The sequence below is a fragment of the Aspergillus neoniger genome (assembly GCF_003184625.1).
Source record: "Aspergillus neoniger CBS 115656 unplaced genomic scaffold BO87scaffold_8, whole genome shotgun sequence".
In the NCBI taxonomy this organism is placed as follows: domain Eukaryota; kingdom Fungi; phylum Ascomycota; class Eurotiomycetes; order Eurotiales; family Aspergillaceae; genus Aspergillus; species Aspergillus neoniger.
In genome coordinates this window covers 339,882-357,034 of record NW_020291136.1, presented here as the reverse complement: position 1 = coordinate 357,034, position 17,153 = coordinate 339,882, and the positions used below count along the sequence as shown (strand labels likewise).

The 17,153-nt window shown below is 50.1% G+C and overlaps 4 protein-coding genes across 4 annotated transcripts; 2 read left to right on the top strand and 2 right to left on the bottom strand.

Moving 5' to 3' along the window:
• Positions 1-314: 314 nt before the first annotated feature.
• On the bottom strand, positions 315-2,426 carry BO87DRAFT_303425 (DUF2457 domain-containing protein; the record flags this gene model as incomplete). Its single annotated transcript, XM_025619245.1, has 1 exon — positions 315-2,426. One exon carries the CDS (start codon positions 2,424-2,426, stop codon positions 315-317), a length of 2,112 nt encoding a protein of 703 aa, XP_025482156.1.
• Positions 2,427-9,681: 7,255 nt separating this feature from the next.
• On the top strand, positions 9,682-10,591 carry BO87DRAFT_228420 (uncharacterized protein). Its single transcript, XM_025618742.1, has 3 exons — positions 9,682-10,028; positions 10,115-10,272; positions 10,327-10,591. Exons 1-3 carry the CDS (start codon positions 9,892-9,894, stop codon positions 10,473-10,475), a joined length of 444 nt encoding a protein of 147 aa, XP_025482155.1. The 5' UTR covers positions 9,682-9,891; the 3' UTR covers positions 10,476-10,591.
• Positions 10,592-12,081: 1,490 nt separating this feature from the next.
• On the bottom strand, positions 12,082-15,318 carry sha1 (putative calmodulin-binding protein Sha1). The gene is made up of 2 exons (XM_025628771.1): positions 12,574-15,318; positions 12,082-12,523 (listed from the first exon to the last, which is right to left on the bottom strand). Exons 1-2 carry the CDS (start codon positions 15,176-15,178, stop codon positions 12,186-12,188), a joined length of 2,943 nt encoding a protein of 980 aa, XP_025482154.1. The 5' UTR covers positions 15,179-15,318; the 3' UTR covers positions 12,082-12,185.
• A 498-nt stretch (positions 15,319-15,816) lies between these two features.
• On the top strand, positions 15,817-16,799 carry BO87DRAFT_374357 (uncharacterized protein). The gene has a single exon (XM_025622771.1). The coding sequence runs from the start codon at positions 16,284-16,286 to the stop codon at positions 16,458-16,460; it is 177 nt and encodes a 58-aa protein (XP_025482153.1). The 5' UTR covers positions 15,817-16,283; the 3' UTR covers positions 16,461-16,799.
• The last annotated feature ends 354 nt before the right edge of the window (positions 16,800-17,153 follow it).

The following is a 17,153-nucleotide window of genomic DNA, read 5'->3' as shown; positions in this document are numbered from 1 at the left end:
GAAAAGAAAGAAGGAATAAACAAGCTATGTATAGTGGGAAGGGCGAAGAGAAAGGGGGACAGGCGAAAAGAAAGAATCAAAGGTAGCCACCCCTGTAAAATGCAGACGGGACCCTCCGTGCGAATAGGAATCCGATGGACACGTTGTGAGGACAAGAATAGTAACATCGAAGACAAGGGTGTAGCGAACAACGCTCAATTGGGATTTGTACACCTCGTCGATCCACTGGTCATGAAAGTGGACGACTGAAAGGGTGATAAGAAAAATTCGAACTATGTACAAGAATTTATCGAATCCCGTGCGGAATTTGAGGTCTAAACAGATAGGACGAGCTGGGCGTTCTCTCCAACGCCGTAAGCTCTGCACCTCTCTGCAACTTCGAGGCCAAGCTCCTTCATCCGTTCAGCACCTTTTCCGGGGATCGGTCGCCGTACCATCTGCTCCTTGGCAGCTTTGCGGCAATGTTGACGCCAGAACTTCTCCTTGCGTTTCTGGCGCTTTTTCTCGAGACCCTCAACAATATCAATGGGGCCTCTGGTGTGCACCTCACGGGTGCGTGACGACTCGCGCTCCGGCGATTCGTAAACGGGGACAATGCCAGACCAGCGGTGAGACTTGTCCAGGCTAGTAAAGAAAGGGTTGGGTGTCCGAGGCAAGGACTTGGTACGAGACATCGCGGGCCGTTGCACCAGTTCACTGATGTTCAGTCCCCGCGAGGGGACAGTAGGAGCCTCGTCTGCAGATGCCAGGTCATCCTTCGAAGACCGCAGCTTCATCGGCGGCGGCGGAGAGCGAAGTCGCTTTGGCGAGGAACGGCCCTGACGGCGAGGCGGAGGTGAAATCATGCGTCTGGGAGACGTACGAGGAGAAGGCTTCTGCGCAGAGTCTCTACCAGTCCGTCCCCGAGGTCCTTCATCCATGACAGATTCCTCGACATCATCCTCCTCATCCTCCTCATCCTCGGGATCCGAAGTGGGAAAGCTGGGATCGATATCTTGAGGGATGACAATCTGCTTGGAAAGACGGCGTTGCTCGATGCAAGACTTGTAGGCAGCCTCCAGAGGCCGGTCTTCGTCGAAAGTTCCGCAGACGAAGTCCGTACTGTCAGGAAGGTTAGGTGTGCCAGGACGCAGCTTTGGGATCTTCATGGGGGATCGGCTAGTTGTCTTAGCAGCTAAGACAGGTGACCATCTTTGCTGCTGCTGCACATCGTTGGCAGAATCGAAAGACGTGTTCGAGTCGCGACGACTGAAGGGGTGGCGAGCAGTGTCGATGTTTTGAGGGCTAGTGGCAGCAGTAGTGCTGGTCGGAGCCCAGAAATCGTATTCCGAACCATCATCGCTCTCGTCTGACTCCGCAAAGCCGGCTTCATTATCCGATTCATTTCCATCGTCAGAAGAGAAGTCGTGAACGGTCGAATCGTCATCAGAATCCTCGACGTCATCTTCGTCATCTTCTTCGAGCGCCTCTTCCTCCGCTTCCTCTCCAAGCTTTCTAATGGCATTCTCCTTCTTCATACAATCATTAAGAGTAATCTTCTCCGGGTACTCTCCAGACTTCGTTACCCATTCGTCATCCTCCTCGACGGAGCTGGCGAATTCGTGAAAGCGAGTAGCCTCGGACTCTTCGAACTTACCCAACCCCTTGGTCGGGACACCGCGGCGATCGATCTTCTGCTCCTGGGGAGCCTTGCTCACCGGTGAGGGAGCAGCCTTCTCCGGAGAGGCCTTGCGCGCCATGGGAGCAGGTGATCCGCGGGGACGCGGCCTGCAGCCACTGCGAAGTGGCGACCGCTCCCGGCGAGTCTCGGGATCCCGTGCCGGGCAAACAAAGGTGAGAACGTTCCTCCGCCTGGGCTCAGTTGGTGTAACGCTGGCGTCATTGATCTTCGTGACAGGTCGCTGTGGTGAAGGAGTTTGTGGCTTCTGCTCCTGAGCTTTGCGTCCGCAGGCGAAGCTGATACACCGCTTGCGTCCCAGGTTCGCCTCGACGGCCGACTCGCCAACTTCCACAGCCTCCGCCTTCCTTTTATCACCCATCGAAGACGTGGTGTTGGTCAAGTGAGAGGGCAGAGGCGGGCTGGGCGTGTTGGATAGAGAAGGGCTTGTGAGGCCACCATCGCTGGTCAACTCGGCTGTAGAGATGCCGCTAATGTTGGTATAGGTGTAGGAGCGGTAGAAGGAGTGCTCCTGAGATGGTGAATGACGGTCGGCTGGGCTTTGTGGGGGGGTGTTCTTGAGGGCGCGGGTGAGGAGGGACTCCTTGCGGTCAGTCATGGCGGCGGGGGCCTTGACGTAAACGACACCGTCGTGAATGTTGTTCATCGAGGTATTCAAGAACCGATGATCAGGGGGCTCATCAATGTCCTCAACCATGTCAGCTTCTTGAGGGGCAGACTTGCTGGACTGATGAGGTGAGAGTAGCATCTTCAGTAGGTTATGTATTGAGGCAAATGTTCGTTCACCACCACGCAAGTGCGCCATCCCTTCGAAGATTAGGTATATTAATAGTGAGAGGGAAGACAGGAACGAGTAGATGAGAGAGGTTGTGTCAAGAGGTTAGGTGGGAGGGTTGGCGGTAGTATAGTGTGACTCGACGGAATGGTGGCGTTAAGTAGTTATTATGAGGGTATTCAGACGTATTGGTTGATAGGGAAGAGAAGAATGAAGAATAATTGCATCAATCAAAAGAGTAAAATAGAAGATGCACTCTCGTTATCGATCAATAGTACTACTGATCGACCCAGAGGGCGGAAATGAAGGGTGTCCTTAGTAGGACGATGATTGTCATGATATAGAACACATGGTGTAGTAGTAGGAAAGAGGCGTAGTATAGTAGTTTAGTAGGTCCAAGAAAAGGAGAAGAGCGTCAGGTATGCGGCCAAGAGATGGACTTACGCCTTCTTCAAAGATTGGCAGCTCAAAGAGCGCCAGAAGAAGAAGACGCGTCGAAAGAGTTTCGCAGGTGCAATGTGTTGGCAGTGCTAGGTGGGATTGAGATGGAGAGAAGGAGGAATGTAGAGATGATCGGAAAATAAAAATGTAATTAAGGGAGGGGGGGGGAAGTGGTTTGCGGAAAGGCGAAAATAAAAAATAAAAAAATAAAATTCAAAAATCGAAAATTTATTATTAAAAGAAAAATCAAAAATCAAAAATCAAAATCCCAAGGAAATCCTCGGGGGTTGTCGCCGTGGTATTGTTACCATACTCTCAGTACTGCGTATGAACGGGGTATTAGAGAGTCACCAGCGAAAAGGAGGGCGGGTAAAAAGGCGCAGTGTCAGCGAGTAGTAAATGACGATTCGCAGGGTAAAAGAGGCGGGAGAGCGGCGCCAGGTTTGGGAGCGAGTGACCGGGTTAGGGTGGTCAGGAGTGGTCGCCACACTCTGGCACGGCAGGGCAAGGCCGAAGGAGGGCAGGGAAAAATGGTGGAAAAACAAAAAAGAGCACCACGCCCATTACCCACGATTACAATTTCGGATCTTCTCTGGGGCTTCTTTTCCTTCCTTCTGCAGGCGGACGAGAGGCGCTCGGTCCAACCAACCCCGCCAAGCCCAGACCCACCCTGTCGTTTTCCTCGCCAAATCCATGCATGCTTCGGTTCCTGCGGCTACGTGACGCTGGCCAGTACCAATACCGTGGTAATCTTCGCACGCCCGTCAATACACACCTGTCAGGGTACTTACTAGAGGGTAGTTACCGTCAAGCAAAAAGACTCATCATGGAGGGAAGAGGCTTAGAGTCATAAAGGATTGGAGAAAAGTCATTCAAAGGAATCTCTAGCTGAGGATCACGGATCTCATTGTCTGCTATGATCTGCGAGATGACTGTTGTTCCTTTGACCTGATTCAGGAGTCACCGGTTTTGTAACGAGCCGGTTTCATCCATGGTGGGCAAGCCAGCACCGAAGTACAAAAAGCAAGAAAGACTATGAGGCATTTTGGAGGTTGGCTACCAAGGCGGGCTAACCTCGATCTTACTAACCCGGTCAGTTACTGTGTAGTCTTGATTGGGAAAAGCTGCCACCCAAAAAACATCGCCCCCCCTCCATCTACACTAAGAGTCTTGGAAAACTATAGTAGTGGCCGAGGAACCAGAGACTGAAAAGTAAGGGGGTGATCCATTCTTTGTCTTCTAGAACATATTCAGCGAAGAGGGATATTTTATCTGATCGGAATGTCGTACAAATTTCAAGGGTTCAAGACAAGACAGCGAATAACGGAAGGTCCAGAGCAAAGAAAGGCTGTCAGACAAGGGAGGGCGGCTACTCAATGAGAAAGAATGAACCCCCACGAGGACAAGACAGCGCAGGAGCCAGGACAGGCATCATAGCGGCACGAGCTGCGACTGTTGAGTGTGGGAAAGTTGCCCTACCGACCGTCGGGGCGGGTAATGCCAGGGTAATTACGAGGGTGACCACGGCAAGCAGACCCGACAACTTGATCGTGGGAGGACCAAAACGAACCCCGTCGGAGTCGCGCCGAAGCCGTTTCAGCGGGCGCTGCGCTGTTGTTGGGCTTAATACACAGTAACCCTTGAGCTTTGAATGTCCACACATAAATATTGCATCTAGCATTGATTTAAGCCTAGCATCAACCCCCATCAGCCGGCTCACTTATGCGCTGCTTATGCGTGAAAGTGGTTACTTAAGGTACTAGGTTCCTCGGCGTAGCTACCTCTTCCGACTGATTCGGTCGGTCGCAGCTCCAGGAGCGCATTACCTCCATACACACACAGCACACCAAAAGTAGACTACTATGGTAATTTCGTTAAGGAGGCCAAGATAATACTCAAGAAGACAATCACCATTATAGTGCTACCAATGTGGTGCTTGGCACCACGCCTCATTCTCAAAGACTAGACAAAGTGACAACAAGTCAAGTCCTTCAAAACACTGCCTCCCTTTTTCCCCCTGCTGGTCGCCATTATTGTTTTACAATCCCAATAACAATGCTTGGTATTTCTTGTCATTGCTCACTATTGCATTTGCCGAGACTTTCCCTAGCTGGGCTTAAATCTGGTGGTTCCTGATCCGGAAAGCGATGGTCTTGGCCCTGTGACGTAAGGTTTCCCCCTAGTCATGCTGTGTCACGGCAGTCTTGAAGGTTATCTCAGTCTGAAGCAGTAGTAGGAGAAACTTGTGCGATGCCGATGATGCGGGCCAGAACGACAAACTTGCTTGCTTGCTACAGACATCACTGGGTACTGCGAACCAACTGCGAGAGAAGTCTCGACGATTCCATCCCAGTTTCTCGGACCGACTAGACCCCTATCCCCCCTGCTATGACGAGGTGAATTAAACTGAACAACTCTTCAGTTGCACCAACTCTACCCCAGAGTACTACATTACAACGGCTACCACATCAATAGAACCAAGAGAATAATAATTCCCCGACTGTGACCGGGATCGATCATGACGCTCTCGAGTCCCGGAAAGTTTGCTTGAGGTTACAGCGACTGGCAATGGGACAAGCAGGTGGTTTCCATGTCTTCGATCTGCCACGCTCAGCTCTCAAGGTTGGTTCCGATAACCGTACCCAGGAAAGCTGGTACCTAGATCGGTCCAAATGAGAATGATGAGTAGTATATGGGGAACCTCAAGCCATGTTACAGAACTCCCAAGTATGTTGTTGACTAGAAGCACCGCCACCTGATTGACAACAGCTGGGAGTGACAGTCGGTCTGGGCGGGAATAGTTGGCTCTTGGCTGTACAACATATTTGGACTCAAGATGATCGGACCAGTGTTGCCAGAAATAACTAGATTAGATCTGAACTATACAAATAAGGACTGGAACTAGTAATCATGGCTCATTGTTCAATGGATTCCTCAAACAATAGCACGATCTTGGGATAGTTTGTCGCTGGGTGGTTTGACAGCCGAGTTCTTGTCTTTCCCCCGGGTAACTCCACAGTGATCATCCCAGGGATGGTCACCCAGGTAGCAGCCAATTCTGGAGATAGAGTTTCGTCTCATCCAGCAACTTGTCCGTTTATCTCTAGGATCTCAGCCTTGGGGGCCACTAAGTTTAGAATTAGGCATGTCCGACAAGAAAGGCTCAGCAAACTCAAGCGCGGGTGGCAGTGATGGGAAGGGGAGAGCGCAAGAGGAAGAAGGAAAAACCCATCGGGATCGGCCTGGTATCCATACATACAGACCGATGCTCATACATACGCCGTACATACGAGACCCGTGCCAAGACCACCCCCAAATCCGGACTGGAAACGATCAAAACTGCATCTCAGATCCCATCATTCCCTTCAGACGATCGTGCCGTCTTTCCCAGACTGGATTGAGTTGTGGATAGAGTATCTCCGGAAGAATGGAGACAGGGAAGATGGGAAAAAAGCAGTAAGGTGATGATGACCAGATCTATGCCCGATGGCAAAGGGCTGAGAGAAGCGGTCAGCGCCAGAACCAGAGAACTACAGAGTAGAGACCCAAACTGCATCACTTTTCTCTCTAATGACTGACAGCCGGGCGGCGGTTCACCGAGCTCAGAATCACGGTAGCGATCTCCAAAGCGGAGACCATCGAGCGGGCTAATCCCACCCCCATCCACTTCTACACCAACGGGCTTACAATCAGAAACTTGCACAATTCACGGTCGCTGAGGATGGGGGGCCCCAGCTAGACTACTAACCAAACGCCTCACGATTTACGAAGCCTTGAAGTGCTGGGACAAGCTTCATGCGATTCAGGGATAACCCCCACTCAGTGCCATGGCTGCTCCGGGAGATGCAGCTTCCCACAATCGCAGCAGCCAATCTGCGCGTCTCGGGAGTACTTTTCTTTTGCTGTTTTTGCCCGCTTTTATCCTCGATCCCAGCAATCAGGATCGATCCAAATCTCAGCCAGTCATGGGAATAGGAAGAAAAAAAAAACTGCTGGGGAAGTACTAACTAGACTAACAATCGGCACTGGCAGTCCTTGGAGTTAGTAGTACTAACTAACTACTTTCACGAACCAACGGGGTCGGCAAATTTACACGATCCTTCGTTACCTCGTGAAGTCTTACGACTCCAATTGCCCCTTTGGGCTTCCCGGCCCTGGTTCATTCAACTAAGCATGCTGGTTGTTATTGTTGCTTACGGCGTGGGTTGAAGCGCCAGTTTCACCCCCGTTACACATTGCATATGCCGCTGTTGGGGGGGAAGGAAATGCGACCTTTTAGCGACCCCATGCTTGGCTACCACACTCACACGCACACTCAGTCCCCTCTGAAGGATCCTCATCCATGGCCGCCAACACGGACTCTCCGCACTTGGGATCGAGAACAAGATACAAGGTACATGCGACTTATGTATACTTATGTTCCGAATACATATGGTCTATGTGCTACGCGGCCTAGAAGCCAAGATTGAAACAGAGTTTCCGCAATTAAACTCCGACCGACGACGGAAAGGAAAAACAGAATAAGAAATACAAACTATATACAATCATTCTTTCCAAGTACTCGTGAACAGCGTGCAAACTTTCGATCCTCATTGAAGAGCTGAAGATCTCTGGCTGAACGGCATGGCCGAGGGGAGGCAAGCAAAACCCGAAGAAAAAGGAAATAAAGAGGAAGGGGAAAAAATAAAATAAAATCTTAATTGAAACCCAAACTCCAAAGGCGACTCTTACAGGAGGAGAAGAAGAAGTTTGTACAGTAGGCAGGTAGAGTCTGCCACCACGATGGTCACCGGCCACCCGGAAGAGGAAATGCTATGTGGCATACGAACAACCGTCCTCAACCCCATCCAGTTCTTCCTCCCCCAGCCTTTTCTGGGATAGGATGGCTACTATGCTAGCTTGCATATTGATGATCGAACCACCAGCAGCACCTGGTGGAGATTCTGAACTGTCGCGCGTGCGAGTGGACCGCCATGAGATCGATTATGGAGACGAACAGACCAGAGAGCATGAATGGGATTGTCTCTTTGGTGGGCGGATGCCTCAGGGCCACTTTTTTCGGCGCGGTGCTATGGTATAACTGCTACTGCTACTGTGAGAGGTTGACAGGCAGACAGACGCCGGGATCAACGCCGGATAAGAAAAGCATTAACCTAACAAACACCGACTGAGCTACCCAGGATTAGGATTAAGGATTAATACGTCCGCTTATCGACCTCCGCGCCCAGGATCAAAAGTTCTGCTGCGGTGGTGTCATTGGCCTGCAGCTAAGGCGACTAAGAGTTAGAGCCTTGTACCTTAATGGCCGACGTCGGCCTAAGAGCGGTTTGTATGAGGGATTTTATTCTCCCTAGGTCGATGCCCTAACGACGCTGACTGGACCGTCGATGGCTTTCTCCTCCTCTTGCCCTCTCCACCAGCACGGGACTCGCGCTTGGATTCGCGCCGGCTTCAAGTTGCGATGCACGACGCACCCAATCGAGTAATCCATGCCCCAGAAAAAAGTCCCAGCGACTCGCCAGTCCGGCACGGCAACAAGGTGCCTTTTGCCTGTCTCATGGTCAGCTAGCCGTGCGACAGCCAGCTTCATTTCCGCCGACCCGGCATTGTCCATCTGTACCCCGTACAACCGTCGTGATTGATGGATCGGGGTCTTGGACTCGGTCAATTGGCAGATCATCGTCGACTCCCCTGGCTGTTGAGCTAAACCCACCCCCGGACATCAGACATCCCATCCATGGCTTTTATGCGGATAAAAACGAGGCTGCCGTCATGACATATGCAAGTGCGCCTCCCACACTCCGAGCCCATGACTGAGCGCATGGCATGGTCAGTCATGGAAGGATTCAGAACGTCGTCGACGTTAATCAGCCTACTCCTCCTCGCTTCGATTCAGGTAACCACAATTACCATACCTCCCGTATACCAGGTATCGGTTACACGGAAGATAAGATGGTCGCTAATGCAGTAATCTAGTCGCACATGGGGGGTACGCCCTTGCTTCAGTCACGATGAAGAAAAGCAGAGACAACAAAGAACAAAGCCATTGCAAAGGTGGATGAAGATCCAGAACCCAAGTACTCCAGGACGGGCCGGCCTGCACGTCGAAATCTTACCGTGGTAGGCAAACGTCTAGAATGTGTCAGTGGCAGCATCGAGCCCAGTTCTTCAAAGGGATGACAATGCTCTCATCATTGAGCGCATGATCGACATACCACACTGGGTTGGGGAGACACAGCGGATCACCCGAAACCTTACAACATCACAGACATCACAGCCTCTTGGGAGAGTCATGATTCCGACTGAGACGGCCAAGAGGGCCGCCAAGATGGCCAAGGCGTATACATTTCACCCCATGCAACCATGAAGATAGGGGAGCCCTTCACTCGAGAGGCGGAGTTGAAAAACCGAGTGGTCCCCGTTTCGACTGCCCCTTGCTCAGTGCTCATCCCTCCCCTCTGGACATTCCACCGCAGTTCTTGGCAACGTCCTGTGACCTTGCCCCCGGTACGACGGAGAATTGCCGCCAAGATGATCACAGCCAAGTTGCGAACGACGTCTGTTGCGGTGGAATGAGCGTCTGGCTGGAACCCCCCATCGGCGTGGGAGAGTGGTCGGTCCCCGGTCTTTCCCGGAGTCCGGAGCTACAGCGACCGACCTACTGTCCGCCGTCGACACACTCCTCCTCCTCCTTGCCTCCCCGGTGCAACTGGTCCAAGAGGATCCCGCGTTGAGTTGGTGACCGGCCAAGGATGCCAAGCGCCATTCCAAATACTTGGGCGAATGACTGCGGCTGTGGGATGGAGGAGGATGGGGGGAAGCATCTCAAGAGCACCAAGTAGATACTGGCCGGTCTGAAAAGGAATATCACCCCCCGGAAGGTGGGAGATCTTCGTCGATCATCTGCTCCTATATTGCAGGACAAATTCTTGGCGAACGAATACCAAGCATGACCACGTCGAAGTTTGCTCAGGGGGAAAGAGAGAGCGACTAGGCTATGTTGCAGCTTGAATGGATTAGACGTACCCAATTAAGGGGGCTTGGAAGAAGACAAGCTGTCCAGGTCCTCGGACACGTCTGTCTGCACATCACAGATTGTCCACGGGAGCAAGTCGATACCAAGAGACAGAGTGTGTGTGTCTGTCTAAGCCTCATTGCAATACGGACTAAGTTTAAGATACCCCTTTTCATCTTTCCTCTCCGCTGATCCGGAAGAATAGCAACTCCGGCCAGCAAAGAGTATCTCGCGATTCCCTCCGAGCCGGCGATCGACCGCTCTTTGCTCAGGAAGGGTTGCCAGAGGGGGAATCTCCTGATGGCGGACCGGCCGTTCTGCCAATAACAACCCCACGATTAAAGTTCGTTCACGCCAGCACAGGTACATATACTCTACCGGGACTCCAACCAGCAGGCCGGTACCAATGCACTGCAGGGCCCTTTGCAGCGAGACTACTGTACGGCGTAAGGGAGGGAAGTCAAAGCCCGTTGGCGATCGATCTGGTCATCGGACAAGGGAAAGGTGGAGAGAGAGAGACGAGAAAGAATAAGAAAAGAGGAGGCGTGTATTGCCGCTTCCAGTAATCTTCTCGAACGTCTGGTTTCTCTTCCCCGCAGGGCTGCTGCTACTCTCAACTCTCCGGATTCGTCGTTATGATTCAGAACAGCATCTGATCATCGGAAGCATTATATCATCATCAAGGATGCCCAATACTACCTCGGTCATACTTCGTAGAGGAGGGAGGGGGAAATGCGATCGGCCGCTTCAGCTGGCAGGTGGCAGATGCTCAAACCGACGTCATTTCTTTAAATATCTCAACCACTGAAACCACTGACAAGAGACAGATTAATTAATATTGGTAAATTAATTAAAGGAATAATGAATAACATCAGTCGTGAACAAATCATTACTTCAGCCAACTACAACACAGTCAGTAAGTAGTTACTTTGTACGTCGTAGTAGTTGTTCCTCGTCAGCTGCGACAAAGGAAAAAAACAGTGACATCATACGAGTTCACCTCGACAAACTCTCTCTCCCTCCATCTCCTCCCGTGTGTGTGTGGGATGATAATTATTACGATGGATGAATGGATGGCTGGCTGATCTCTCCCACGTAAGCGATACCTTTACTACTACTGGCTAAACAGACCAAATAGGTAGGTACACCCTACTGTAACAGTTAATGTAACATGAAGCATAAGCATATCATCGTAGGAAATCTTACTTTCATCATGATTATTGTTATTAGTTATTATTACTATTACTATTACTTACTAAGTAACTAATTTAAACCTAAATAACCATGTATGTAAGTAAGTAATAATTCATTTTGATTTCAATATTTTATTTTACTGCCTAATACCAGTAATTGTATATGTTGATTTGATTGCATGGTTGATCCCAGATATGTACTTGTAACTATGGTAGTTGCCAAGCAGTAGAGCAAATAGGCAGATGCATATATTATAGCATCATTTATTTATATATGGTATGAATTTATTTTTATCACCATCAACATCATCATCGTACAGTTACTAACTACTCAGTAATTAGTATGATGTATATCACTGCAGACTTTGTCGTCATGATCGCTGTTCATATCCTTCTGGCTTGCTTCTTCTTCACCAAATGCATAACGCATAACGCATACATAATCCCCTATGTACATAAGACAGATTATCAAACTAACCCATTAACTAACTTGCTCTTAGTTACAAAACTTACAACAAATAAATAAGCAAGGGGCGTAGGTAAGTGGTCAATAGGTAGTAGTAGTGACTTGGTTGGGTATATATATGACAAAAGCAAGTAAGTACTTGACTTCAGACAGTAGTTGTGATATGATCGGTTCTATCAACCCCCACTAACTAATTATCTATATTCCATGTACATAATCATGTTGGATAATGATAGCATTCTCGTATCTGTAGTTCTTTGTTTGCCTCTTTGTAGTTGTCCTGGGAGATAGATAGATAAGGCTTTTTAGTGGGGGGTGTGTGGTTGGGTGTTGGGTGTTGGATGCCCATATGTAATAACTATCATAGATGGTGTTTAGGTACTAGTTGGGTGATGATCTGGCTAAAGGGCTATGATGCGAGGGGGCAGGGGATATTACGTAGCGACTAAGTGTCTTTCACTATTTTGGGGGGGTGATGCTGCGTGATTGGAATTATGAATTATGAATTATTGTCTGAATACACAAACTAAACGGTAGTGCTGCACTTGGACCTTCTGAGCTGTAGAGACCATCTGGATGGTGCAGCAATCCCTATCCCCCCATATGGTGACTCGCGTTCATAGATATTGGTTGTCCTCGAAGGCGTATGCAGCAACTACTCGACCATGCTGTTGAGCTCGAGTCAGCCTCCACCACCGCACAATCACCTCTTTCGCCCAGAGGATTCGGTTTTGTGTTTGTACAACTGCAGCGCATTGTCTGGCAACATCCCTTGCGATGACTCGGCGCTTATCATCTCGACGCGTCAGGATCCGTCGCCATGCTGTCTGGAGTACTGTCGCAGCTCGCGCGCGCTTCGTAGCTGGCAGAAGCCGCGAACAGAGGAACGCGAGTGCTCCGATTGTAAAGTCGCTGTCGACGATATGAGTCTTTGAAGAGGGAGACACAAGTTTGGCTGGTCTATGTTAGTCGCTATGGAGGGAGTAATGTCATTGGTAAACTCACCGAATTCTGCACTGCATCCCAATGCCCGCAGACGCGATTCTAGAGATGCTGTTCTGCTATGATCCTCGGCATGCTCCACGAGATATCCGTGGTATTCGTCAACGATACTTTCGTATACCTTGCCATCGCTGAAGCTTGTGCTCAGGTTGTCAACCGGTACGCCCTTCAGATGTGCAAGGGTAGATGCCCATTGCTTGAGCAGCAAGGTTGGTTCGTCGCTCTCATCATTCCCGTTCAATGGCATGCCATCATCATCAGCCTGGAAAGCAATTTTCTGCCTCAGTCTTTCAATCTCCTTTTTGACGTCCCCCCAGTCTACTAGCCCAGCAAGGCCCCATGTGCTGACCAGCTTCCACAACAACGCAATAGTCTTCTCGCGATGTCCGTCGACGATATCTTCTGCGCGTATGTCTTTCGCGAGCTTCCTTGTCTCTTGGGCAGAAGCCAGCGCATCCAAGGCAATTTGGATGTTAAAAAGCTTTACCGTGCGGCTCCTGCATGGGAACTTCAGATGACTCGAAAGCGGCAAACTTCCGTTCGACACTTCACCGGATGAGGTTGAACGATAGAATAACAATTCCACAATCCTTGTCAACCTCACACCGTCCCGGAGATCTACAGCAATGTTGTCAACCCGGTAGTCATATTCTTCCAATGGATGCTGCTCAAAACTCAATTCGCACTCCAAGTGGCTCAATGCTTTGATGATGTCTCCGCACGATGGAAGTAGGAACCGACCCAGTGCCTGGAGCACCGCACCAGAGGACTTGACAGGCGACGAAGAGAGGAAAAGGCGTCGCGGAACGGCTGTCCCATGGCACATTCTCGCTTTGTCCAGAAGGACAACCATCATTATGCTTCGAAGAACAGTCCGACGGTATGCCTGGCCAGCTACACCGCCATTCTCTCCCACAGCGATCTTTTCTTGAGGGTCAATATCCTGGTTTCGTAACAAGAATGCTTCCAGGAATGCTTCCATCTTTCGTTTCATCGCCTTGTCATTATCCGAGGCATCGCCTCCATGAGCCAACTTAGAGATGGGTATCTTCCTTCCAATGATTGCTTCCACCGCGGCTCGCAATGCTCGTAAGTCGTAGGTCTTGGTCCAAATATCCAAGAACTTTCGTTTCAAGCCCAGATCGTTGTAAAGACGGCTACTGCGCGTGAGCACGTCTTTTGGTATGCTCAAAGCGCCGTATAACAATGATGCTTGAAGACGTTTGTGGAGGTGTGCGAAAGATGCTCCCTGGTACAGAGTGAGGAGCTCATGTCGAAGCATGGCGTGGTTGTCGATTTCTGGCTCCTCATAAGTACATTGGAACATTTCATTGACCAACTGTGTTATTGCCACTTCCTGGTGCGAGAGCCAATTCTCTTCGTACAGTGCCGGGTTTGTGATGTTGTCTGAAATAACTGGAAAATCCTTCGCAATAGGCTTCGTGTTGTTACGCGATGTAGTCGATTTGGATACTATGCTTGTTTTTGATGGCTTCTGTGACGTAGATAGATTTGAGGTTCGCATAGAAGCGTTTCGGTTGTAGTCTGATGTCAAACTTGGCTTCATGGTGCTATTGTGTTCAGATTTGTTCTGTCGTGCTTTAGTGGTGTTTTGGCTGTTGCTCAGTACATTGCTCCTCTGCTGAGTGTTGCTCGTCTTGGTAGATAGAGGCTTGGATGTAGGCTTTGCAGAGGCATTTGTAGCACCAGCTCTTCTAGCTGCCATCGGAGGAGCATTTAGGCGGTTTCCTGAATCCTCCTTGGCTTTCAGGGCCTGATGTATTTTCTTGCCTTCAGCGATAACTGTTCCTGGAGGCACATTCTCCTTTCCGCCATTCTTCCCGGCAATGTCGTGATGAATGCAGGACTCCTGCATTACTTTAGAGCTTGGCTTCAATGGAGCCCGTTGGGCAGACGATGCGAGAGATCGTTTGGCTTGTCGTTTCTTAGCAATCTGTGACTCCAAGCTGTTGACTTGGGTATCTTCATTGATACACTTGTCCAAATTGTCCGACTTGGGCGGGCTGAAGAGACCCATAAATACACTGGCCACTGTACCGTCATCCGGGGGAATATAAACCGTGTTACGGCGTACATCCGTCTTCAGGCTTTTTTTAGCCTTCTCCTGGCCATCTGCTCCATTGATGCGCATCAAAAGCGCGTTGTTTTTCTCTGTGTCCGTTCTCTTACTTGTTGACTTGTGAGCTAATCCTTCTTGACGCGACTGCGTGTCTGGGCTCGGGCCGAAGCTGATTTTGGGACGAAATCTCTGAGCTGGCTGCGCAAGTAAGGATGTTTTGCGGCTCGTGGTCGGTGCTGCTATGCTCGAATCCCGCTTCGGCTTGTATGCCGGCTGTGTAGGATTCTCTCCATGGTCTTCGTGAATAGCAAAGGATGTACTTGTCTTGGTCCGTCTTCTGGGCTTGACCCCCGTAAGTACAGACTGTTCAATTTCGGTCGTGAACTCGATGTTAGCAGTATCGTCCCAGTTGCCCAAACTATCTTCCCACATGCTGTCGGACGAGCTTCTGTTGCTGCCCCGGCTGAAGATTGAAGTGCTCGTCCTTGAAGGGCAAGGGGTCGTGGCTTCGTACAGAAAGCCGGACATATTAAGAATAATGCAAGTTGAATCCTTCTAAAGTAGTCTTGAGGGTTTAGGCAGTGCCTCTATTCCATGGGGATAACTCGTAAATAACTTTCCCGACTACTGTATGGCGTGTCAGGTTCAGTCGTCGGATAGGAGTTAATATTCAGTCGACATTAAAAGTAGAAGAAGGCCTTCAAGTTATATGATGGGATGACCTGTCAAGCTTCGGGGGCGAGATCGAGGCTAAGTCATAGAAAGTTTGGTCGAGGATGGGTCTGAGGTATGGAGACGCGATGTTGACGCTGCGTTGCCCGTGCAACGGGAAGGGGGTTGACACCTTAGGCAGCCATAATGGATGGCAAATCGAGACACCTTCAATCACAGTTGCTCCTGCCTGGCCAAGGTCATTGAACATCCTTCACTAGGTGACTCGCTGTGGGTGCTACTTAACGTAGTCCTCCACATTCTTCATGGTCCGATGCGACTACCGACTACTTTTCTAGAATACTGTTTTAGTCTCTTTTAGGTTAGATGTCGATCACATACAAAGCCCCAACGGTGTCCACTGAGGAGTAACTACTGAATAAATTGTTGCTGCACAAACAGCATCCCCTCGTATTCGTTTAACATCCCCATGTACAGAATAGTAGATTTTTAATCTACGGAGCATTATAATCCCGATGGGGAAGAGAGCGAAATTGATAGTGCAAGGAGACGTAAAGCTGCATATAACTACTTACGCCACAGCGAAATTGCCCCCTGTATGCTGTAGGGTCCGACCAGGATCCTCATTAGGCACGGCGCATGTGCAGATGGCAAGGAGACATGGAAGTTGAAAAGATATATGTGGCAATGTGCAGTAGGCTGCAGTGAGAGACGAGTTTGCCGCCCCTGGCTTACCTTGTCATTTTCTCTCGAGATCCAGTGCCAGTCTGTAGTGATGATGAATAGGCGTGTCTGTCGTTGAAAAGTAATGAGCCACTTAAAACAACCTCAATGCAGCATCAATAAATCCTATGCCAATGTTTGAGTTCTTGGTATTAGCCATAAAGAGCCATGCTCCGAGGCTGCCTCAAATCCGAGCAACATTGAACAAGCCGTCTGAATGTGTACCCCGAGGGTAATCATGGTGACATCCGAGATCCCACGCGGGCTCCAACATATGCTCGATGCTGAAACCTCGGTCTGCCGTAGTTCACAAGACGTCAGTTCCACCCAAGTTTTGGTTGATGAGGGGAAAAGTCAAAGCACAGACTTGCGATCATCATCCCCTCGCAAACTAACTTGTGTGATCACCGTTTGAGTCCGTTGAGAAAGCCTGGGGGTGTAACCCATCGCGAGCGCTCACTGGATGGAAAAAGAGATTAGCAGTGCCCTGTAGGAATAATCGGCCAGATTGAATCGAGGCGATTGATTCGCACAAGGGGAAAAAAAGCCCACCGAAACGGTGGGGGGCGCCTATTCTTAGTTAGGGATTTCTGGTTTGTAGGGTAAAGAGAGAAAAAGGAAACGGACAAGGCCGGGCGGGCGTCGGAGCAGCGCCAGCTCCGATTCGAGCAGACAAAAGAGAAAAGCGCAAGCAATCCAGTTCCCCAGACACACACATGGTCTGATCTTCAACGTGGCCGCTGCACAGGCACCGTCGTTCGGGCTTCCTCTTTGTTCCTCAACCCAGAGTGTCTCCATCTGCCAGGGGTAGATTGCTATGTATATCCTGCGCCGGCCTTAAACCCGCTTACTATAACTCCTCTTGCGTATCCACTCGCCCTCCCTTACAACCCGCCGCGCCTCGGATTTCCAACAACTAGTCAACTTGCTTTAGCCTTTAGCTCGTCGCCCTTCTTCCCCCCCGTTCCCATTCGATACTACTAACTCGCTCCTCCACTTCATTGCCCTCTCCCTCCTTGAGTCCGACTTTCCCACGCGCCCCATTGGACTGTCGCGGAGATGGGTTTGCGATGATTCGCAACTGAACGCGCTTGAATCTTACACCTGT

Excerpts from the sequence above, each read along its gene's own strand:
- sha1 (XM_025628771.1), bottom strand. The coding sequence starts at position 15,178 with ATGTCCGGCTTTCTGTACGAAGCCACGACCCCTTGCCCTTCAAGGACG. Across the intron at positions 12,524-12,573 it reads GGGATGCAGTGCAGAATTCG|CCAAACTTGTGTCTCCCTCT; the intron begins GTGAGTTTACCA and ends AACATAGACCAG.
- BO87DRAFT_228420 (XM_025618742.1), top strand. The coding sequence starts at position 9,892 with ATGTTGCAGCTTGAATGGATTAGACGTACCCAATTAAGGGGGCTTGGA. Across the intron at positions 10,029-10,114 it reads GATACCAAGAGACAGAGTGT|CAACTCCGGCCAGCAAAGAG; the intron begins GTGTGTCTGTCT and ends CCGGAAGAATAG. Across the intron at positions 10,273-10,326 it reads GTTCGTTCACGCCAGCACAG|GGCCCTTTGCAGCGAGACTA; the intron begins GTACATATACTC and ends AATGCACTGCAG.
- BO87DRAFT_374357 (XM_025622771.1), top strand. The coding sequence starts at position 16,284 with ATGGTGACATCCGAGATCCCACGCGGGCTCCAACATATGCTCGATGCT.